A 21,218-nucleotide genomic window follows, 5' to 3' on the forward strand; every position below is an offset into this window, starting at 1 on the left:
AGCAAAACAAAACAAAATACCAGTGGCATCTTGACATTTGCAAGAAAATGGATGGAACAAGAAAAAAACATCCTGAGTGAGGTAACCTAGACCCACAAAGACAAACATAGTTTGTGCTCACTCATAAGTGGACATTAGATGTAAACCGAACGATAGCCAGTCTATAATCCATAACCCCAGAGAAGCTAAGTAAAGGGGAGGACCCTAAGAGAGATACACATGGAGGGCCCCCGGAAAGGGAAATAGTTCTGATCTCCTGGGTAAACTGGGAGCAGATAGAAGGGAGAGGATAGGGGATGGTAACATGTGGGATCAAGAAGGCTGAGTTGGGGAACAGACAGAGGGGGAGAGTAATTAAAGAAATATCTTGACAGATGGAGTCATTATGGGGTTATGAAGAAACCAGATCCTAGGGAAATTCCCAGGAATCTACAAGGATGAGCCCAGCTAAACTCAACAATAGTGGAGAAAGTGCCCAAACAAATCTTCCCCTGTAATCAGACTAGTGACTACCCTAATTGTCAGCACAGAACCTACATCCCATTAACTGATGGAAGCAGATGCAGTGACCCATAGCTAAGCACTGACCTGAACTCCTGGAGTTCAGTTGAAGAGAGGGAAGATGGATCACAAGAGTAAGGGTAGTCAAGATCCTGATGGGGAAAACCACGGAAACACCTAACCTGAGCTAGTTGGAGATCACAGTCTCCGGACTGACCGCGGGGGAAACTTCAAGTTACCGAACTAGCTTCTCTGAATGTGGGTGATAGTTACATGGCTTGATATGTTTTGGGCATCTCTGGCAGTGTGACCAGGACTTATCTCAGGTGTGTGAACTGGCATTTTTGAGCTCATTCCCTGTGGTGGGATACCTTTCTCAGCCTTGATACAGGAAAAAGTCTTGGTCCTGCCTCAGCTTCTTATGATAGACTTTGTTGATTCTCCAAGAGAAGACTTAACACCTCTGCGGAGTGGATGGGAGGTGGGAAGGTGAGTGGGGGCATGGGGGAAGGAGAGGGAAGGGAAATTGGGGTTGGTATGTAAAGTGAAAAAAATAATAAAAAATAATTGAAATGTCATCTTGGATTTTTTTCCTTTAATGGGTATGTTGTTTCTATCCACATCTTTTTGATTAGTTTTGGTTGGAAGTCTATTTTGTTAGATTTTCAAAATGTTATACCAGCTTGCTTTTTAAGTCTATTTTCCTGGGATATCTTTTTCACCCAGTCACCCTGAGGTAATGTCTATCCTTGATACAGAGGTGTGTTTCTTCAATACAGCAGAAAGATGGATCCTGTTTTCACATGCATTCTGTTAGTCTGTGTCTTTCTATTGGGGAAATAAAATCATATATACTGAGAGATATCAATGATCAATGATTATTGAGTCTTGCTATTTTGTTGGTGGTGGTGTTGGGAGTGATGGTGGTAGTGGTGGTGGTGGTGATAGGATGTGTGTGTATGTGTGTGTGTGTTTGTGTGTGTGTGTGTGCTTCACTTCTTTTGATTTTTCTTGTGTCTTAAGATTAATTATTTACAACTCCTTAGGTTGTAGTTTTCTTTCTAGCACCTGTTGCAGTGATGGATTTATAGGCAGATATTGTTTAATTTAAATTCATCATGAAATATTTTATTTTCTCCATCTATGGAGATTGACAGTTTTGCTTGTAAGGTAGTCTGGGCTGGGATCTGTTGTCTCTTAGAGTCTGCAGCACATCTGTCCCAGCCCTTCTGGGTTTAGCATCTCCATTGAGAGGTCACGTGTTAATTCTGACAGGTGTTGCTTTTATGTGTTACTTGGCTTTTTTCCCTTTTATCTTTTAATATTTTTTTCTTTTTTCTGTATGTTTCATATTTCAATTATTATGTGGCAAAGTTGTCTTTCATTGTCCAATATATTTGGTCTTCTGTATGGTCCTTATATCTTTATAGGCATCTCCTTCTTTAGGTTAGGAAAATTTTTATTTATGATTTTGTTAAAAATATTTTCTGAGCCTTTGAGCTGAGTTTCTTCTCCTTTTTCTTAATAATAATTCTTATTATTCTTAGATTCATTCTTTTCATAGTGTGCCAGATTTCCTGATGCTTTGTGTCAGGAACATTTTAGATTTAACATTTTCTTTGACTGACGTATCCAGCATATCTTTACACTACAGACTCTCTCTTCCATCTCTTATAACCTGATGAAGCTAACCTCTGCAGTTCCAGTCTGAGGTCCTAATTTTTCATTTTCTCAATTCTCTCAGTTTGGGCTTTCTTTATTGACCATTCTTCTAATTTCAGTTCTTAAGCAATTTTATAAATTTCCTTCACTGTTTTGTTTTCCTGGGTTAAATTTTCTCTCTAAGGACCTCTATCATATTCTTAAATGTTGCTTTAAGGTATTTTTCTTGTGCTTCAGCTATTTTGGAATAGGCCTGCTGTGGTAACATAGTTGGACTAGAGTGGAGACGTATTGTCCTAGCTGCTGTGGATTGTGTTTTTATGCTGCTTCTTGGCAACTTGGTTTGGAATGATTAAAGGTTTAGATGCTAGTTTCTGGATTTGTCTTCACTGGGTGAGAGTCTTGTTCCTTGGTTTCTGTTCCTCTCTGGATTTTGTAGAGTGTGATGACTGTGTGTTCCTTGTTTTCCTGGCCTATTCAACTGGTGTGTTCCCAGGGAAGGGCATGCTGGTGTTGGAGCCTGTGATACTGGGTGAGCTGGGGGAAGGAAGGTTAGAGAAGAATTTGTGATCCCTTGAGAATGGGGTCAGAGAGGAAAGGGAAACTAAAGCAGACCCCCAGCCACAGAACTGAGGATGAAACGCAGGGAACTAGATCTCAGGAGCAGCAGGAGCAGTGTGGGTCTACCCTCAGCCTGCTTGGTACCCTGGGAAGAGCAGCCCTCAGGTTAGCAAGGGGTACCTGCTGACGTTGGGGTCTGGGATACCTTGACAAGAGGGGATGGAGGTTCAGTGGGGATGATCTGTGGATTCCACAGGAGATGTAAGCAGGAGGGAGGGAGGCTGTAGCTGGCAGTCTGCTGCAGTGCTGGGGATCGGACTGCAGGATCTGGTCTGGTCTGGGGGAGCAGAGAGACAGAAGTCGGCAGCCCCCTTGGTTTCCTGGCGGGTGTGGCTTGTGTTTTTACAGGGTGTTCCTTCTGGAATTAGAGGGTGCGGGATACAATTGATAAGAGGGCACAGAGAGTTTGGGAGGGGATGGTCCGAGGGATCTATAGGAGGGGAAGGGAGCTCACAGCACTGAGAACTAGACTTTAGATGGTGGTCCAAGGAAGAAGACACAGGAGAGGGTCTGTGGTCTGTGGGTAGGCTACTTGGTTTTTCTGACAGGTTGGTCTTTTTTTTTTTCTTTTTAAGTAAAGTAAGACATGGAGCCACAGGAACGAATTGTTCCAAAAATGACCCACACTGATCCTGTCTTTGTAAGCTCTGCATCAGGTGGTCCATGAAGGGCAGGCCTCTCATCAGCACCGCCAAGGAGCTCATTAGAAAGTCACCAGGCAGGTGCTACCACATAGTATGTTAGTCATAGACTCTGGACATCTGTGCTCTCTTCATGTTCTGTGTGACACATTCTGGTGACCTAGGGGACCTTTACCCACTGCTCTTATCTCTCCTCATCTGCCCAGAGACACCATCCTCATCCGCCTCTGCCCTGCTTCACACATGCCTACCTTCGTCATGAACACGGCATGGTCTTGTCATGTCTGCTCCCAACTCAGAAATTTTACGTTATATGCTACCCCTTCCTATTGGGCTCTCGCTAGAAATGTGCCTCTTGGCTAACATCATTCGGGCTCTGAGGTTTCTCTGATCCCTGTCACATATGTCCAAGTAAAAAAGTAATAATAACTAGGGCGGGCTGGCCCTCATTGTTTTAACACAGCCTGTATCTGTGGTTTGGGAAAATGGAAAACTCACAGCTTACAAACAGAAATCTAAAGATGGTTTTTAAAAAAGAAGGATACCCTAGTTGCTAACTGCTATAGAGCTAATACATAAATTTGCTTAGAAATTTCATTATTTGTATACATTATTGTTCATTTTCTATGAGGAGTCTGGTTCTAGAATGTTAGTTTCTGGAAAATGCCCCAATGTTAGTAAGTGTGCTGACTTCTCCATCCTGTGTTCTTGGACAGACTTTGCTATTCACAGGGCTTTTTTTTAACAGGAAAACATGATAAGTGAGCTCTATTGTGGGTTCCCTACATGTAAACTCTTGTGTGCAAAGCCAATTCTAACTGTCAGGCATCTGTGATAGGAAAACATTTATGTGTTACAGTTTCTAAAGCTGGCCATTTTTACAGTGGGTTTGATTGCATTTCACATCTTTAAGGTCGACTGTCTTCCTCTAATTCCTACAAATTAGCTTCAGGAGATTATTTTCATAGTGAAAGCATACAACACTGTCAAGGTTTAATTCTATTGAAAATCAATGGTATTCTCTAAAAAGCATTTAACATTTTTTCATCTTTTGCAAGAATAAGTGTTGGCACATTTAATAAGTCCAGAATGCTAGTGGTGGTGGCTTATATCTGGAATGTGTCTCTCAACCTTGTGACACTCCAGGATTGGTGATAAGGGTGAGAGAGAAGCTTCCCAGCCCCTCACACCTTAGAGCCCTGGGCATAAAGCTGACAGCTGAGACAGTAGCAGTTTCCTGTGATTTAAGATGTAGACATGGTAATGACATTACCTCTGTGTTCCCTGTGACTACTGTCACAAAGCCACAGTTGGGTGGAAGATAGATAGGAAGACCCCAGTGTAAGCAGCCATTACCAATGACAGACTCACTGTGTAAGAGGAATACAGGCATCTATGGGTGGCTTGCTTTATCCACCACACAAATCCGTGCCATTATCTTAGTGCTGTGTTACTGGCATTGCCAACCAAGTGCCATGCCCAGTCTCAGCGTGTGCCCCCCTCTCTCAGTTACCTTATGTGTGTTTCAGACATTTAATCATGTTCTAACCACACAGTCTTACACCATTTAATATATGGTCACTTTGAGATTATCATCTATCTCACAATTCCTGTAGTCATTTGTTCAACCACCTTGCAGTCCTCTTACAAAGAAGGGAAGATCCCTGTGTGCGTTGTATTGCCTCTACCCACTGTAAACTATCAGGTGGCAATCAGCACACTATTTTCAATGAATAAAGTATTAAATCCATACTGTATTATTTGACTTCCTGAGGAGTAACCTGTGTTTACAAATCTTCTCCAGTTTTGTTTTGTTTTGGTGGGGGCAGCTGATGAATAAGACAAGATGAATTTCAAGTTCATTCGTTTTCTTTCCATGAAGGACATGATGCCATTGTCACACTCCTGAAGCACTACAAAAGACCTCAGGATGAGCTGCCGTGTAATGAATATTCTCAGCCTGGAGGAGGTACTCCTCTTTGCTTTAGTATTTTCATTGCTGTGCAATATTGAATGCAATGGTAAGTGTGTGTTACTGTCCATGAGAGTTGCGGAAGGAGGATGTAGTCAAGCGATGAGACTCACTTCTGGAAAGTTTATATTTGGGTGAGGATACACAAAGAATAGTCACCATCATCAACCTGTAGTTCCTTCCAGCTTATCCTTTCTTGGACTGAATGAACACGGAGCTTGTACAAGACTAGGAAGCCCAGGAAAGCAGAGAACAGTCATTTTGATAATTTATTCAGACAAGGAAAGATACAAATCACATCTTCTGCGGTCTTCTAAAACATAGTTAGAATCTTCTTAACATGCCCAGTGCAGCTTCCTACCCTAAAGGAGATTTGAACCTTAAGCTGGTTTCCTTTGCCTTCATTGTCTGCTTCAGTTTTATCATGCTGAACATTAAGGAGAAAGAAATGATGGCTGCCTTTAACTCTGCTGTATAATTTGATTCTAGACGGCTCCTATGTGTCTGTCCCATCCCCCCTGGGGAAGATTAAAAGCATGACAAAAGGTACTTATCAATGGGAGGGTTCTTGTTTTGTTGCTGGGAGGGATTATTGCCTAACTATGACAACCACGTGTTGGGTTTGGTTGTGAGCAATGACTACTTCACCAGTCTAAGCAGTACCACCTGTAGTCCATTCTTCTCATAATTATACTTGACTTTACACTCTTTAGTCCACAGGTACAACAACAGCAGGGCATTCATGAGTATTAAAGAAAGTTCAGACAAACATAGTATGATTTATATGTTTACATTTTTAACAAAATATTAATTCTAAATATTAATATTGTTAGACGAACTAGAAATAAATTTGCTTTAGAAAAGATTCAAATTAATAAATTATTATTTTTTCAGATCTCAAAAATAATAAACACTCAGGTACTTCTTTAAATGCATGCAGAATGTTGAAATTATTGTCACTAAACCAGGAAAGTATACAACACAATTTCATGACATTTTAATATTGAACCATTTGGAATTTGTAGTTTTAAAAGTCCTTGTTAGTGTGGGGTATTTTTCAGATTGATTCCTATGCCTATTACCTGCCATCTAATGGGTATCCCCTAAAGGTTCAGTTTATCAATAGATATTTGACTTCCGTTTGAAGTTGATGGAGGTTGAAGGGATTGCCTGGTTTTCTCAGGCTATGAAGAAAGTTGCACTGGAGAGTGGCTGTGCCCTCCATCCACATTAACTGAAGATCAGATTAGCAGTAAGCTTAGCCTTGATCACTGAGACTGAGCGTCTGAGCTGGAAGAACATGGTTCTGGTAACGCAGGCCCTGGGACCGCATGTGCTTAGGTCTTAGCCTCTCCAAGTGATAGATTCCAGTTGGGAGGAAGTGGTTGTGGAGAAGTCCCTGGCACCGAGCAAGCCCGTTGTGTATTCACGTCCACGTGTGCACAGCCCCCACGTAAAAAGGCAATTACTGTTCGCAGAGAAAGCCGACGTTCTCCTCCTGAGGGCTGGATTGCCCTCCCGGTTCCATCTCCAGCTCTCTGAAATTGAGTTCCACGAGATTATCGGCTCAGGTAAGTTAAGAAACCAGAGCTCTGCTACAGTGTAGCAATCTCTAACTCGCCGTGGCAAACAAACATTTACCAACTTCTCTTAAACAATTTTAGGTTCTTTCGGGAAAGTCTATAAAGGGCGATGCAGGAATAAAATAGTGGCGATTAAACGGTAAGTGAGCAGAGGAAAGAGATCAGCTTCGTGGGCTAAGAAGAGCAGGGGGCAGCCACCCGAAAACTGCTGTTGACAAGAATGTGTCTCCACTCTCGTTCTAGATACCGAGCCAACACCTACTGCTCCAAGTCAGACGTGGATATGTTTTGCCGAGAGGTGTCTATCCTCTGTCAGCTCGACCACCCCTGCGTGGTTCAGTTTGTGGGAGCCTGCCTGGATGACCCCAGTCAGTTTGCCATTGTCACGCAGTACATATCAGGAGGCTCCCTGTTCTCCCTCCTTCATGAACAGAAGAGGTATTGGCTCTGGTGGTCCTTACTCACCTTGATCTCAGCATGAGAAGCACCTTTGCCCCATCCCCAGGGCACTGGCTTTCTGACATCTCTCAGTGCTAACATGTGCAGCATTTAAACACAGCTGATCATTTATGAATAATTCTTATATTTCAAGAAGTAAAATAAAGTGATTTCTTCACAGAAAGCCAAAGGTGACAGATTCAAGGACTTTAAGTGGCTAACGGAAGCTTATAAATAGACTAACCTTGACATGACAACAAATTGGGTGTTTGGAAGCTCAGAATAAAGCAGTCATCTAGGCTCGCAGTGCTGATCATAAAAAGTTTAAAAAAAGAAAGCTCTTGTGTACGTCTAACCTGAGTTCGCGTTCTAGATCTCTATTGATAGTAACTAGGAAGTGATTTCTCTCAGTGGCTCCAGAGCATTCCATTTGTTGTTATCATGAATTTTTGTATGACCCAAATAAATTTGAAAATCAGGTATTCTATTTTTAAATGAATGCCTGAATTGACATCTAGTTAAACAGTTCCCAACTGTAGAAGGCCATTTGTCAGGCTGAGTTTTTAGCTCCATCTTCAATGAATCAAAAATTAGATAGAGCTACGGAGAATAATACTCATTCTGCTTTGTTTGGCAAGACATGCTGAATGTTGGCTTCAACCAACTCATCTCCATTCCATCTGTTTTCTACTCTAGAATTCTGGACTTGCAGTCTAAGTTAATCATCGCTGTAGACGTTGCCAAGGGCATGGAGTACCTGCACAGCTTGACGCAGCCAATCATACACCGCGACCTGAACAGGTACTTGGCTTTCCTAACTGATGAACCTACGACTCGATAGTTAATGAGAAGCCCAACATGGCCTGCCGAGGATATGGTTTAGATTTATCTTAGATCAGAGTTTTCTTCACACTCGGAAAGGGAATAGGCCATGGTCATTGTCTCACAGAAATATGAAACTGTGTCTCAGGGACCGTCTGAATCTATGGAATATCCAGAAATAATGGTGCTATGTGTTAAGATATGGGATGTGGTAATGTTTTCATCAAAAATAACTGTGACTCACAGAAGTCAGTAAGTGCTGACCTTACTGACACAATACTCTAGGCTGCCAACCAGACAGAAACCCAGTACCTGTGGTTATCTACAGTGCTTGGAATTTGATAATGATAATTACAAATAAGTTGTAAATAAGATTTTCTTACTTAATACATTACAATGGCTACCATATTTTGTAATGTTATCATTTGATTCATTACAAAATACTTACCGTAAAACAGTGCATCATGCTATGCTGTCAGCAGCTTCATTCATCTTGTATCGACTGAAACTCTTAGTTGTATGATTGGACCACACGTATGGTCTAACCAATACTACCAAGAGCTGCATGGGCACACACTGTGACAAAATCTCCTAAACACATTGACAGCCACTGCCTGCTGCTAGGCAAGCACGTGATTGGAATTCTCGGCTAGTGATGGGATCAGCGAGTAACCTCAGTGACTATGAAGGGTGTTCCCATCTCAGACAGAGCTGAGGATGAGAGGGCCTTAACTGACAAGCCCCTTTGTGCTGCCATTTGTTGTTCTGGGGGAGACCAGTAAATCCAGCCAAACCACAGCAGGATACTTACCTACTTTCCATGTAAAAGGCTTTCATGTTGAATAGAGCCCGAGACAAATATAGAATCAATGTTCTTCACAGAGCTGGGACCCCAAGGGGTTTTAAGGATTCCTTAAACAGTGAAAAATTTCTCTAAGTGAGGTCTTGGTATAAACCAAGGCTACTAGACAAAACAGAGCAGTTTTGTCTGAAGATTGAATGTTGGGGTTGCAAACTTCCTTCACCTGCCCGTTGCTCACTGCTAAGGTGTCAGATCCACAGCCACATTGGTAGAACCTCCCGTCTGCTTTGCAACAAGGAGACAATCACTGCTCTATTCCATACCAACAAATCCCACTTCTTTACTGTGAACACAAGTCACATAAATCCTGGATATCCTTTAAAACTTTTAAATATTAAGGGATCACTTTATTTAATCACTTGATCAACAACACTATGGGCATGGGCTGTGCTTACAGCAGGCTACATTTGGTGCATCTCCATGTGTAAAAAATGAAACTTACACACATCCTACACTCTAACTTCCCAGGAGATTTCACATCATAACAGAGACAAAAATGATTATCCAAATATATTTTAAGCAAGGCAAATATATTTAGCAGCAAGTTCTATAAAATACAAGTAGCGAAGTTTTCTATAAAATTCAAGAAAGAATGTTAATCAGCTCAGAGGCATTTCAAGATAGCCCCATGGATGAGGCGACACATCGCTCTTTCCCGAGGGATGAATAAATTTGGAAGAGCATCCCAAGGGTAGGGAGAGACTTATCAAATAGAGGTCAAAGGGTTAAACATGTGTATAGGACTTATAAGTCACTCCATTTTAGTGTACAAAATGGCACGCGTGTGTGTGAGGTCCAAGGCTGAACACTGGGAAAGAAGGAGAGAAAAATAGACCTGGAAGAAACAAATCAGCACATGCTGGACGAGGAAGACTGATTCGGTGCTCTTCTGTGTGTGAGGAAGAGCTCCGAGGTTGTTTCTGCTGCCATCACAAACTCAGGGTTTTGCTGTGAAAAGACCAACCTGGGTCTGGTGGATCCTCCACGAGGATTTAGACAAGAACTTGATGAGACAGTTACTGCAGCCGTCTGGGTTAAGACAGAGCAGCAGTCATAGGAAATACGGAGCAGAAAAGATCGACATGAAAAGCAGTAAAGAGAAAGTGGTCCAAGCAGCCTTGGGAGAGTCTAATATTGTCCGCAAATAGCGTGAGAGCTTACTTATCATTTCTCAATTTTAAACTAGCAGTCATGGCTTCCTTGTTAGTTATTATTTCTTTCTCTTTGCCTTTTCAAGAAATTTTTGCCAATAAACATGTTTATTCTTTGAGCTTTAGTAACAATATTTAGGAAAAAGATTCCAATGTCAAATGACAATTAACTGAGGACGTTGGGCACGGAGGCTCTCACATTCTGTTCCTATCATCTGTTCCTGTCACCTTGCTTGAAAGCAGAGCAAAAGAAATGACTGCCAATTTTCTCCAGCAGCAATCTTCATTTTCAAAGTTTATTCTTGTTAGTAAGTGTAAGTAGTTACATCAGTTACCTAGCAGGACCAAAGATATAAACCTTGGATAGATATGAAAATGAAACATTTATTATATAATAGAAACTAACTTACTTTACTTATCATCTAACCATAGAGCTTATATTTTCCAAAACTCTTCAAGTTTTATGAAACACTCATAGATCTAACTACTGCATCTGCTTTTGCAAACTATATTCTACCCATCTTCAGCCAGTTACAACAATAAAACTTTCATTTCTTTCACATATGTGTGTGTGTATGTGTGTGTGTGTATATGTATGCATGTATATGACATTGTACATGACTCAAAGTCGCATGCTTCATACACCATATGGCACTTACTACAATCTGTTTACATATACAATAAATCTTACATGAAGGAAGCAACCAAAGTGTCCACTTTGGGTAGGAGATGATTGGGTGTGGAGGGCCGGACCACATTCTCCATTGCTTCAAGGAACAAAGGTAGAGATTGACCTCTGTGACCCCAAGGTGTGGCGGTACACGCCTTTAGTCCTGATGCCTGAGCGGCAGAGGCAGATTGACCTCTGTGACCTCAAGGCGTGGTAGTACACGCCTTTGGCCCCTATGCCTGGGAAGCAGAGACAGGCAGATCTCTGTGAGTTCAAGGTGATGTAGCACACGCCTTTAATCCCAGCACACGTGCTTGGTAACTCTCTACCGCTGCGTCCCTGCCTACTTCCGAGGCATCATCTGGGATAATGGGCAGCGGACCAATCCAAGAGTGACACGTCAAAAGCGAGGACTGTTTCCTTTATAAGGGCTGGGTTCCCCTCATTCGGGGTCTCCGCCATGTAAGCTTATGCTCTCCCTCTCAAGACGCATAAAGCTTTACTGCAGAAGAATCCTAAGTGTCCCGCGTCGTTCTTGCGGGCGAGATGGTAGCGCGGGACAATTGGGTACCAAAATGATCTGAAAGCAGCTTTCAAGAGAATTTAAGCAAGTCAAAGAGCACAGCGCAGTGAAAAGCTTGCTGAGGATGCAAAACTGGAAAAACAGGTCTGGATCTTTCCTAAGAATCCACCCTTTGTGTTTCCTCAGTACTCAGACTATCTCCCTAGAGCAGGCAGAGGGAGCTCAGAAGCCAGTTTGCCTTTGGATTGATGTGAGTGTTGATTGCTTCAGACATCACAGAGTTTCAGGGTCAGAGATCCTGCTCTCTCCCCAACCTACTGAGATCACAGCCTTGTATTCATGGGTGGAAGTTGCTCAATCAACGTATATTTAGAGAAATTCTTGGGGAATTTGTAAGGAGGCCACTGTAGTTAAACAAAAGAGGGTTTTAAAAAAGGAGAGAGGCTTAATTTATTTAGTTATACTGACTTCTGGATGGTGTCTTGAGGAGTCACTCAATGTCTTTTATTCTTGTAAAGGAAGGTAGGTGCAGGAGATGACTGACCAGCCTGCAGAAAGTGAACACTTGTATATTGGAGATAGAGGTTTTTACATAACAAAAGAAAAAAGAAAGGTCTCTCTGGGGCTTTTTATTATACATTAATTTGAGTCTTCTATATATTCTAAAGAGAAGGTTCACATAATGAGCAAAGCAGTTATTTTCCAGTAAACGTGAGAACCAGGAAGGCAGTGCACAGGAGGGCTCTGCTAAGAGGCAGCCATGCTCTCATGGTGTCTGTAGTATTATTTATCCCCATTGTATGGGCCATGACCTGAGGCAAGAGGCCAATCTGGAGCTGTCTGCTCAGCACAGCCTTCACACTACTGTAATGGAGTGGAGAGTCATGGCATAGGACAGAGAGAGAATGTTTGGTAATGATGGTATTTGTTGGGATTAACTTTAGTTATGAAATGGTACAACCTAAAATTAGCTGAGGAGAATCCAGCGAGGATGGTCTACATCCTCTGGTCTGTGGGTGGATCTCTGGGGATTGTCTTAGCAAACCGATAGGGAAGATGCAGTCTTCTGCAAGCGGTCCATAGCGTTTAGATATCTCTAAACTACTCACAGGCTTATTCAGGAATGCTCTCGTTGCTTAAGGATCAACTTAAACCTTAACCCAATTTACATACTTATTTCATGAAGTTGGTGCTTACAGCCACAGTGTCAGCCAAGGGTTTTAAAACTTTTTGCTTGTCTGTTCTCTCGGAAAAGAATATTTCTAAAATGTTAGAAAATGGTGACATCATTGCAAGTAGATGTCAATTAAATAGGTGTTTTTTTCTCCAGATAAATCTACTGCAGCATTTTAAAGCACCATAGGAACTGAATAGTGATACCTGGCTTCACTGTGGCCATAGGAATATACTATATGAGTATCTATGATGGATAGATAGATAGATAGATAGATAGATAGATAGATAGATAGATAGATAGATAGATGTATACATTTTCTATACTTTTTTTATTGATTTTTATTGAGCTCTACATTTTTCTCTGCTCCTCTCCCTGCCTCTCCCCTTTCCCCTTCAACCTTCCCCCAAGGTCCTCATGCTCCCAATTTACTCAGGAGATCTTGTCTTTTTCTACTTCCCATGTAGATTAGATCTATGTAAGTCTCTCTTAGTGTCCTCATTGTTGTCTAAGTTCTCTGGGGTTGTGTTTTGTAGGCTGGTTTTCTTTGCTTTATGTTTAAAAACCACCTATGAGTGAGTATATGCGATAATTGTCTGTGTCAGGGTTATCTCACGCAAAATAATGTTTTCTAGCTCCATCCATTTTCCTGCAAATTTAAAGATGTCATTATTTTTTTCTGCTGTGCAGTACTCCATTGTGTAAATGTACCACATTTTCCTTATCCATTCTTCTGTTGAGGGGTATTTAGATTATTTCCAGTTTCTGGCTATGGAAAACAATGCTGCTATGAACATAGTTGAGCACATGTCCTTGTGGCATGATTGAGCATCCTTTGAATATATACACAAAAGTGGTATTACTGAGTCTTGAGGAAGGTTGTTTCCTAATTTTCTGAGGAATCATCACACTGACATCCAAGGGGGTTGTACCAGCTTATATTCCCACCAGCAATGCAAAAGTGTTCTCTTTTCTCCACAACCTCTTCACCATAAGTTGTCATCAGTGTTTTTGATCTTGGCCATTCTTAGAGCTGTAAGATGGAATCTCAGAGTTATTTTGATTTGCGTTTCTCTGATAACTAAGGTTATTGAACATTTCCTTAAGTGTCTTTCAGCCATTTTAGATTCCTCTGTTGAGAGTTTTCTGTTTAGGTCTGTACTCCATTTTTTTTTATTTGTTCATTTGGTGACCAATTTCTTGAGTTCTTTGTATAGTTTGGAGATCAGCCCTCTGTGTGATGTGGGGTTGGTGAAGCCATTCTGTAGGCTGTTGTTCTGTCTTGTTGACTGTGTCCTTTGCTTTACAGAGCACTATACAGATATGTATCTTGTTCTTATTACCTCATTTATTGCCTTATATAGGAAAGGCAGGGGATTATAAAAGAACTCCATTACATTCTATATTGTGATGCATGCCTATAATCTCAGGTCCTAGGAGGTGGCTGTAGGATTATGTTAGAGGTCTGGGCTGTACAGTTTGAGGCCAACTTTGACTGCATATTGAGACCCTGTCTCAAGGGAAACAGAATGAAACAAAACAAAAGCCTTTGCACCATGTTTAATAAATATTTCTCTTCATAAGTAAAACTAAGTAATCTTCAGTGTAATTCTGAGGACTCTGCTAGTATTTTGAGAGCCACCTTATTCCAGTAAATATGATGTAATATAATTACAGATAATTTAAAAGCAGAAAACTTTTTGGTGATGAGTGACAGGTAATTTAAAAAGACAAGCCTGGTAAGGGCTAAATGGATTTTAATTCTGAAGATGACATTTAAATAAATTAGTGAAGATTTTAGGAAATAACAAAGAAAAAACAGAAATTTTAATAGTTGTTTTTAACTTGACGTGTGCATTTGCCTTTCAATTGAATACAAAATGTAAAACTGCAATTAAAAAAACACAACAGTCAAACAAAGTGATTTATTGTTTTTCTAATTATCCATCAGGCATGGTCCCTATTTGTAGGGATGGAGTCTGCAGGCCTGCCCTTTGCAGTAGGTGGTGATACAGAAGCATCTTAACACTTATTGGTCAATGCTGTCTTGAGAACTTTGATGCCTACATACAGACCAAAGACATGATTTAGCTGTAACATCTCTGAAGTCCACAGGAACCTGTGGACATCCGTGAAGCTGCTGACAGCTCTGGGTTTGTGGTTGGCTAATTTAAATCTGTCATCACAAGAGGGCCTTTGAGTTTTCTTAAACATTTTTTTTTCTAATCCTTTTCACTTTTGAACTGCATAACAAATGTTTCTTGAATGTTTAAAATTACCTAGGGCTTATGCCATGCTGTGGTTGTGTGTGAAAATGATGGACTCCAGGAGTTTTCTAGAAGAGTTTAGAACTTAAAGGAATACATCCCAAATATATGAGCATCATATGGAGTCCCAGACTTTAAGACAGACTTGGAGATTTCAGCCATTGAATGGTCTGATTCTAAATGCCTTGGGATGAGCTTGAGGCTGGGCAGGTTTGAGGAAAATCAATGCTTCATCCATGATCACACAAACATTGCAATATGGGACTTTGGAAATTATTGTGCTGAATAAAACATGGTTATTTGTTCATCCTATCAAGGATTCATGAAGAAATCAGAGATGTGTAAGTCCTTGTTCTGTGGGCCAGAGAAGAGCTGCCAAGACTCGTCAGTTTCTAGAGAAGCCTCATAGCCTACACTGTGGATGCTGAGGTGTAGTCCCTCATTTCCGAGCGACAACAATTACAGACAAGGACTGTGTATTCTTCACGAGCAGCCAAAACAGAGGAAGCGTTACCATATCAGACATAATTCATGGATATATTCACGGTCACAGACCGTAGAAGAACACAGAATCTGATGATAATTGAATACACCTACATGTAGAACAGAAGAATTTCAGGCTTATGTTGTTCCAGAGTTTGGAGCAGTAGCAGGGAGTTTACCAGTTTAGGAGTCTTTGCTTGAAAATCCAAGCACAAAGTGCCCAAATTAGCATACGTGAGAGTCTCGGGGTCTAAAACTTAGGGATTCTTGGGTGATAGGGATTTCAAACTTCCAACTTAGAGATGTTCAGTATGCAATGGATCCAAGTGCATTTAAAACCCATATTTATGTACACATATGTATTGTTTATTCATTAACACTGAAGGTATATAGTCCTGGCTTGCTGTGGTGAGTTCAGTGCTTAACTGTGGCACTACACCTTCCTGCAAATGTCATATTGTTTGCTGAAACTTGCAGAGAAAAACCATGATTTTCTTTTTTTTCTTTTTTTTGTAATTTTATTAAATTATAAAAGTTTCCATTTCCGCCCCTCCTCCCACCATCCTCCCACTCCCCCCACTCCCTCTCCTCCTCCCTCTCCATCCCTAAGAGCAGTCAGGGTTTCCTGCCCTGTGGGAAGTTCAAGTTCCTCCCGCCTCCCTTCAGGTCCAGGAAGGTGAGTGTCCAGATGGACTGGATCTGCAAAATCCAGTATATGCAGAGGAAACAAGTCCCAGTGCCATTGTCAATGGCTTTTCAGAAAGACTCCGGCCAGCCACATTCAGAGAATCTGGTTGGATTGCGTCCTCGTTCAGTCCCAGTACAACTGGCCTTGGTAAACTCTCATTAGATCCGTCCCCTTGTATCAGTGGATGATCGCATCCCTCGCAGTCCTTATTTCCTTTTTCATTTTCTTCATCCTTCTGCTCCTCATTTGGACCTTGCGGGGCTCAGTCCGGTGCTCCAATGTGGGTCTCCATCTGTATCGCCATCCATCGTGGGATGAAGGTTCTCTCTGATCTTGCCGTCTTTGCTCACGTTCTCTTTCCTTCTGCTTCTCGTTTGGACCTAGGGAGTTAAGTCCAGTGTTACGATGTGGGTCTCTGTCTCTATCTCCATCCATCGCCAGATGAAGGTTCTATGGTGATAAGCAAAATATTCATCAGTATGGTTATGGGCCTAGGCCGTTTCAGGCACTCTCTCTTCTGTCCAGAGAACAATCTGGGGATTTCCTTGGACCTGTGATCCCATTTATAATCAAGTCTCCTGTACCCAAGAGATGCCCTATCATACTATAAAAGCATTTGTTCAACTATGTTCATAGCAGCACTATTTGTAATAGCCAGAACATGGAAACAACCTAGGTGCCCCTCAATAGAAGAATGGTTAATAAAGGTGTGGAACATATACACATTAGAGTTCTGCTCAGCGGTAAAAAACAATGACATCTTGAATTTTGCATGCAAATGGATGGAAATAGAAAACGCTGTACTGAGTGAAGTAAGCCAGACCCAAAAAGAGGAATATGGTATGTATTCACTCATATGTGGATTCTAACCATAATTAAAGGTCTTTGAGCCTATTATTCGTGATCCTAGAGAAGCTAAATAAGAAGGTGAACCTGATGAAAATCATGTAGCTATCTGCCTGGAGATTGGAAATAGACAAGAGTCCCAGGTAACCTCGGGTGCATGGGGGGTGGGAGGGTTGTTGGAAGGGGAGAGGGTTAGAGAGAACGGAGTAGGGGAGGAATGGGGAAAGCTAGGTGGACTGGGATGGGGTTGAGGGAGGAAGGATGGATATGAGATCAGGGAAGAATATATTTCAACTAAGGGAGTCATCTTAGGGTTTACAGGAGACATGATTTTCTTTTGACTCTGCAGTTCCTACCCATTACCTACAGGAAAGTTCTCCACCTACCTCACCCCGCCTTCATGTGGGTGCCCCACCCACCACAGTCCTCACCGCCCAGTTATGAAGGCCAATTAAGTCACAAGTACCTGCAGCACGTTTCATCTGGCTTAAGCTTCCCTAACTAGGAACAGCTTTGCAGCCTGACTCCCGGTTTCCCAACTGCACCGTCTGAGCAGTTAGTTCTCTGTGCACCCCAGAGATAACTACAGTGTCCTCTGAGGGCCACTTAAAATCCTTCCTCTCTTACCTGCCCCCCCATTAGAATGATTCATTTAACTTTGACTGCACTCACCAGTTCTAAAAATAGTTCTCTTATGCAACACCTCATTAAGTAACTTCCGTTCAACATTAAACCCCTTCAAATCTGAGGGGTCATTCTGATGCCATCCGTTCCACCAGCGGGTGTGGTCAGTGGGTGGCATTAGAATCTCAGTTTACCCTTTCCACTTAGGTCCTGACTACCACACTCAAAGGCAGGTTTAAAGCCACATGTGAGAGACTTGAGTCTTTAACAGAGCACAGAAATTTCTGAGCAGGAACTGTAAGATGCAAAAATTCACATGTTGTTGGACAGAAAATTTCAGAGTTGTTTTTCGAAGTGGTTTGTTTTGCTCCTTTTCCTTAAGACAACATAACCACACCCTGAGGACTTCCAACCAGGGAGCATGGGTACTTTCCCTTCTTGGAACCCCCTTTCCTTCCCTCACTGAAGAGCAGAGTGGGAAGAGGTGGAAGGGGTGCCTCTCTGCCACGTTTCCCTCGGCTGCTCAGCTCACTGACCTGCAGTTTTCTCGTGTGGCTGGCTCCCTGCTTGGCTGTCTTCCTTTCTCCAGATCCCAGCCTGTACAAAGGAGGCTTTTGAAAATGTCAACAAAAGCTTCCCTCTGTCTGGCCTCATTTCTCTCTGCCCTTGTTTCTTAGGAGACTTGGTGGATGCCTGCTCGGTGCCTTGTCGATTTCCTGAGCAGCTAACCTTTCAGTAACGATGCTAACACTGCCTCTGGCATCTCTGCCTTTCCGACTTGATCGTTTTCAACCTCCACAAGCTCAAATGTGTTAATGTTGAATTCTTAAGATGCTAAAGGTTCAGTGCAATGTGCGGAAAGACCCAGAGTCAGAATTAATAGTTAAAAGCAGAGTGGACACTTGATAACTGGGTAATTAATTCTTTCCAATTCTGACCATATTTCCAGTAGCTACTCTAGCATGAATTTGACAGACAGATGGCAGTCGGTGTGTGTGTAAATAATCCCACCTCACAGAATCTTCTCTAACCTGTGTCAATGAAACGTTCCTTATCATTACTTTCAGGTAACAGTTGTATGACTTCTTGGATTTAAATGAAAGAATACATTAGCAATCATTATCATCTTCCTGGAAGAATATTTTACTATTTAATAAGGTTTAAAAATGATTATAGTTTAATTTTGTATGAGGGGGTGCACACGCTGCAATTAGTGTGTAGATACCAGGGTACAACTCGCAGGACTCAGTTCTCTTTCTCCGCCATGTTCGTTAACCTTAGAGGCAGGTACAGGAACCCCCTGCACCATCTCTAGAGTACTGTTTAGTATTCTTCAGTGACAAGTGTGCTTCTGGTTGTCTGTCTCCCTTTTGATTGTTTGACTATGGCTGTGCTTGCCACACTGTTGACGCATAACTCCTTCCCCAAGGCTTTGGGGAATACCTGAACCACACATGGATCTTTCCTGTGAAGACCGCAGAAAGGACCCAGATCACATTCTTGCCTTCATAGAGGCCTGCGGTTGAACTTGGTACCATGGATTCCATTGACAATCCCATTACACAGACTCATAGCTGGGGCAGAATGTGAGTTACACGTGTCCAGAGTCCCCCTCCGTGACTCTCTACAGGGCTCATTCACTCAGTGATGATGCCTATATTTCCCTTATGCAGCAGCTGGGTAACAGGCCTCATGGTGAGGAAGAGCCATCAGAAGTACTTTCTGGAAGTCAAGAAGGGTAAGCTGTGTTTTCTTGGAGACTGTATAGGGCATCAGGATCATTATACAGCTTTTCTTCCTGGAGCCAATAAGCTCACTCAGCAATACAGTTCAGAAAATACTCAAGCTAATGAGAAGGTTATTCTGTCCTTTATTTAATAGTGACAGGAAAGAAATGACTTTGCCATCCTTCCCATTGGCTCACCCTCGTTACACCACTTGACTTTACTCTCTTCTTTCTGATCCAAGTTCTTCATGAGCAAAATGGAGTCAGTATCAGCTGTGTGTCCCTGTTCACAGAAACACCTTTGTGGTGAGTGGTAGAGTCAGGTCATAAATACGTTAGAGGGAGTGTCCACAAAATAAGTTTGCTTTTAATTGTCAAATCAGAAAGCACTCATCTCAAAGGGATAAGAAACAGTTTATTGTAGAGCCAAAATATGAGTGGCCATGGCCATGGAACACAGATTTTGAACTCCCAAACTCCATGTTCTGAGGTGCTGATAGATCAGTGACATATCTATAGAAATGAGACAGAGTCATAAATCAAGATATTTTTAAGACATTGGTGGAAACAGCAGGCCATTCACTTATATCCAAAGGGGGACATCTCTGCCATTAGCTGTAGGTGTTAAGACCTCTTGGCCGTCAGTTAGTGGAAGCTAGAGTTCTGTTTCGATCTTCCTGAATGGACTTTACCTTACAGTCATGAGCTACACAAAGGGAAGGGCACTAAATATCTCCCCTGACATCTGAGCTAGATCCAGATACGTAATCTATACCCATAACACAACAGCTCTCAAGCCACAGGAGATCTCCTCAGCCAGACAGCCTTGGAGGTGTTTTACACAAGTAGAATTCCTCCACTCCACCCCACACAGGGGCTATCTGCTCATTTAAGTCCTGTTCCTTGCAATTGCCTGCAGGACTCAAATGGAGAGTCTCCCCGTTTAGCTCTTAGCTGGTTATTGGCAGAGCACTCGGCCTCACCTCCGTGCTGAAGGTGGAAGGTGCTGAGGTAACTAGACAGTGCAGAAATAGCATGCTACTTCTCTCAAAGGCTCCTTGATACCTGCAGCAGCTGAGGAGAAGATCAGGGCAGCCTCACAGGACACTCAGCTCCTGAATGCTGCGGTGACAGCCTCCATATCAATTACATTTAATGCCTTTCCATGAAGAGGTGTACTCCCAGTCACTAGACCCTACTCACATCAGCGCTTTGAAACCCTCCAGAAGTTGGTGAAAGGCACTCAGTGCTATGGATGAAATAGCCAGGACTCTTGTGATGTTGGCCTTTTCTACCATGGGGAGGGAAATCCTCTGTCTGAATTCTTAGAGTAGCAGCCTGCTTTCATTAGTCCATTCAGAGCAAAGGGTCAGGGTTCTTGGGTGACCCCTTTCTTTGAGATTGGAGCACATTTTAATAGACTTCTACTGTGTGTGGTCTCAGGAAACTTCATCCTCCGGAGGCCTCCTGACTCAACAGGGCTTTTGAAAGAAGGTAATGATCACAGACGTCTTCTAATTCTTCCACTTTTTTTAGTTTCTTTTTCTCATTTCACATAAAGAATAAGGATACACTGATCCTTCTGTTGGATGTGCGTGGCCTTGCGGGCAGACATTTCACACTGAACTCTTATTAACCTTGACAAAGTTCCTTTTGTATCCTAAATATGAAACTAATGAGCTGTTAATCACCAAGTAACTTCTTCAGCTCTGGAACGGCAGAGCGAAAATCTAAGAATTTCCTTATGGCTTCAACTTTCATCTTTTTGGTGTGACTACATCTCTAGCGTCTATCTGAAAACATATTAGGCATAGATCGTACCCTGGGCTGTTTGTCCCTAACTGACTCCTGTCTTCCCCTAGTGCCTCCTATAGGAATGTCACACCAAGGATGTATGTCTTGGGTTAGCACCCCCTGGTTAAAATCCTTCCAGGCTCCAGTGCATTCTCTATTGGACAGGAGGT

General features: G+C 42.2%; 1 protein-coding gene across 2 annotated transcripts in view; it reads left to right on the forward strand.

Moving 5' to 3' along the window:
- The window catches only part of Tnni3k (TNNI3 interacting kinase), a 279,530-nt gene that overhangs the window by 129,189 nt on the left and 129,123 nt on the right, over nucleotides 1–21,218 (forward strand). For both annotated transcript variants that reach the window (XM_087897462.1, XM_048453518.3), the window contains 6 exons: nucleotides 5,308–5,394; nucleotides 5,887–5,943; nucleotides 6,876–6,968; nucleotides 7,062–7,119; nucleotides 7,224–7,418; nucleotides 8,115–8,219. In XM_087897462.1, coding sequence (XP_087753588.1) covers nucleotides 5,308–5,394; nucleotides 5,887–5,943; nucleotides 6,876–6,968; nucleotides 7,062–7,119; nucleotides 7,224–7,418; nucleotides 8,115–8,219 — 595 coding nt within the window. The remainder of the gene's footprint in view (nucleotides 1–5,307; nucleotides 5,395–5,886; nucleotides 5,944–6,875; nucleotides 6,969–7,061; nucleotides 7,120–7,223; nucleotides 7,419–8,114; nucleotides 8,220–21,218) is intronic.

This window comes from Myodes glareolus, chromosome 17 (genome assembly GCF_982192425.1).
Source record: "Myodes glareolus chromosome 17, mMyoGla1.1, whole genome shotgun sequence".
Classification (NCBI taxonomy): Eukaryota; Metazoa; Chordata; class Mammalia; order Rodentia; family Cricetidae; genus Myodes; species Myodes glareolus.